The sequence below is a fragment of the Benincasa hispida genome, chromosome 12 (genome assembly GCF_027475165.1).
Source record: "Benincasa hispida cultivar pf3 chromosome 12, pf3_genome.v1.1, whole genome shotgun sequence".
Lineage (NCBI taxonomy): Eukaryota > Viridiplantae > Streptophyta > Magnoliopsida > Cucurbitales > Cucurbitaceae > Benincasa > Benincasa hispida.
Genome location: NC_143489.1, coordinates 58,098,645 through 58,101,012, shown reverse-complemented (window position 1 = coordinate 58,101,012; position 2,368 = coordinate 58,098,645). Strand labels below are relative to the sequence as shown.

Here is a 2,368-nt window from a genome sequence, read left to right as displayed (position 1 = left end):
ATACATTATTAAAAAATATTGAAATTAAATAAAATTAAAATCAATATATTATAAATAATTGTGTTATAAGTAATATATATATACATATATATATTATATATTTAAATTTAATAATAAATTCGGGTTGGTTTGTGTTATATTAGGTTAACCCATAAACCAGCAAAACCCATAAAATGTTTATTCATTTGAACCCAATCTAATTCAAATGAGTTGATAATCCAACCCTAATGACACGTGTTGATCGAACTTTTTGGATCATCGAATTTTTTGAATATCCCTATACTAAATGAGACCTAATTTTCTAAATTAAATAATTGAAGATGTACTCCAAACACAATTAAAACACATATATCGTACAAAAGCGTTCTTAATTCCACATGATTAGAAGTACAAGTCAAAGACACAATAATATAGCAAAAGAAAAATAAAAATATTTATTTTCAATAAGACACGCAAAAACAATATTAAAAAAATATATCTAATTTCCCACGTGTCCACATGGCTATTTAGCTTTCAAATTCTGGACCCACATGGTGGGTCCCTCTACTATTGTTAAAATTAAAATGGGTTTCTTTTATTTCTTTGGATCCTTCCTTGCATTGCCTTTGAAATTTCCTTTCGGCTTCGTCTAGCGTCACCTGCAATGCTCTTTCTACTTCGGCAGCTCCCATCTACAAATCTCAAACAAACAAACAACAAAATTTCTTTAAAAAGAAAAAAAAGAGTAAACTATCGAATCTCATAACAATATCGAATCTATATCTAGTAATTATTAGGAGGTATACAGATGTTCGAACATATTCGTCCTAACAATTTATATTTCAAATTACGAAAAATTTTCTCTATTCTTACATGGGTATCAATGGCTAATTGGGCTGAAAATTGAGAGTTGAAGAAAGTGGCATGAATGGCTTTGGAATTTACTCCAACAGTTTTGAGAACATTGAGAACAGCCAGCATCGAGTTGATCCCACAAGAAGGGTTGGACAATGCTACATTTATTATTGGTGTTGTCCCTTTTTCCTTTTCTTTCTTCTTCCTTGCTATTGCCATCTCCAACTCTAAGTTCCTTCTCTTTAAAGTCTTCTCTAAGGCTTTCATTTCTTGTATTGTTCTCGTCGCGCTTTGAATGATCGAGTTCTTATCATTCTACGAAAAGCAATGACAAAACGTAAATTTGGACTTAACGAAATATGCCGAAATTAGCGAAGAGAGAATAAAAGAAATTAGCTGTCTAAGTTTATGGAATATTTTAGAGTAATTTTGAATTTGATAAATTAAAATTATTCTCAAAACATATGACTTTATACATCATACCTTAGTATTTTTTGGGAGCATGGAGTGAAGTGCCAAATAACTCTGTTTCTGTTTCTCTCTCCTCATCCTCTCGTTCAACATGTGCCGGTGACATTTTTCTCTCTCAAAATCTCCTAGGGAAGTTGGTTCTTTCTTTTCATGCCAATGTTTCCTCCAATACTCAACCATCCTCTTGTTGACATTCCTAGAATTATAGCTGCTGCTGCTGGTGGTGACAGTGGCGGCGGCAGCACTAGTTGTTGGATTGTTTTCTTGTCCCAATCCGGTAGCCGGTCGAGTTAGATATGGTACGAAAGCACTTATCTGTCTCGCGGGAGCGGAGGTGGAGGCGGGGACGGGGACAGAAATGGGAGCGTCGAGCCAAAAGAAATCGTTATGCCAGTATTCCACAGAAAAGCTATCATCCATATCAGGTGGGTGAACAAGTTTTTTTCTTTATTTTTTGCCCTTTTCAAAGTTCAGTTGAGATTTTGCAAGTTCCAATGGCCTGGTGGTAGGAAATGAGGAGAGCAGAGAGGGGGAAATTGGAAATTGTGGGATTGGAATTATTTTGGGTGTATATATATGTTTTGGTTAATAATAATAAATGAGATTATTAAAACACGTGGTCAATGAGATTGTTATGGATTATTTGATTTTGGACTATTGGTTTTTTAATATATGTTTGGTCAAACTTTATGTGTGGCTCGTTTTGGAAGACTTGAAATAGTAGGGGACTAAGCAATGGCAATCTTCATACTTTGACAGTGTGGATCCCACTCCTTCCAAAGGGCTCCACCAAGGTTTGTGGATCACATAAATTACGGTCTAGTTTTCATCTATTAAAACTAACCCTTTTTCTTTTAATTCGTCAAAATATATATTTTTTTTTATCTATCTCGTCCAAGATCGACTATCAAGATTTACATAAAAATTTATTTTTTTTCTATTGTTTTGAATCATACTTAATTTTTCAAATCTTTCAACCCAAAGATCAAATTTTACCAAAAGTTAAATAAGATTGGGAAGATATAAAGAATCTTAGTGTTATCTACTACAAAAAGGGTATTAC

At 33.3% G+C, this 2,368-nt stretch overlaps 1 protein-coding gene across 1 annotated transcript; it reads right to left on the bottom strand.

The window, feature by feature from the left end:
- Positions 1 to 351: 351 nt before the first annotated feature.
- On the bottom strand, positions 352 to 1,861 carry BHLH92 (basic helix-loop-helix (bHLH) DNA-binding superfamily protein). The gene is made up of 3 exons (XM_039019848.2): positions 1,318 to 1,861; positions 853 to 1,149; positions 352 to 671 (listed from the first exon to the last, which is right to left on the bottom strand). Exons 1-3 carry the CDS (start codon positions 1,723 to 1,725, stop codon positions 507 to 509), a joined length of 870 nt encoding a protein of 289 aa, XP_038875776.2. The 5' UTR covers positions 1,726 to 1,861; the 3' UTR covers positions 352 to 506.
- Between the last annotated feature and the right edge of the window lie 507 nt (positions 1,862 to 2,368).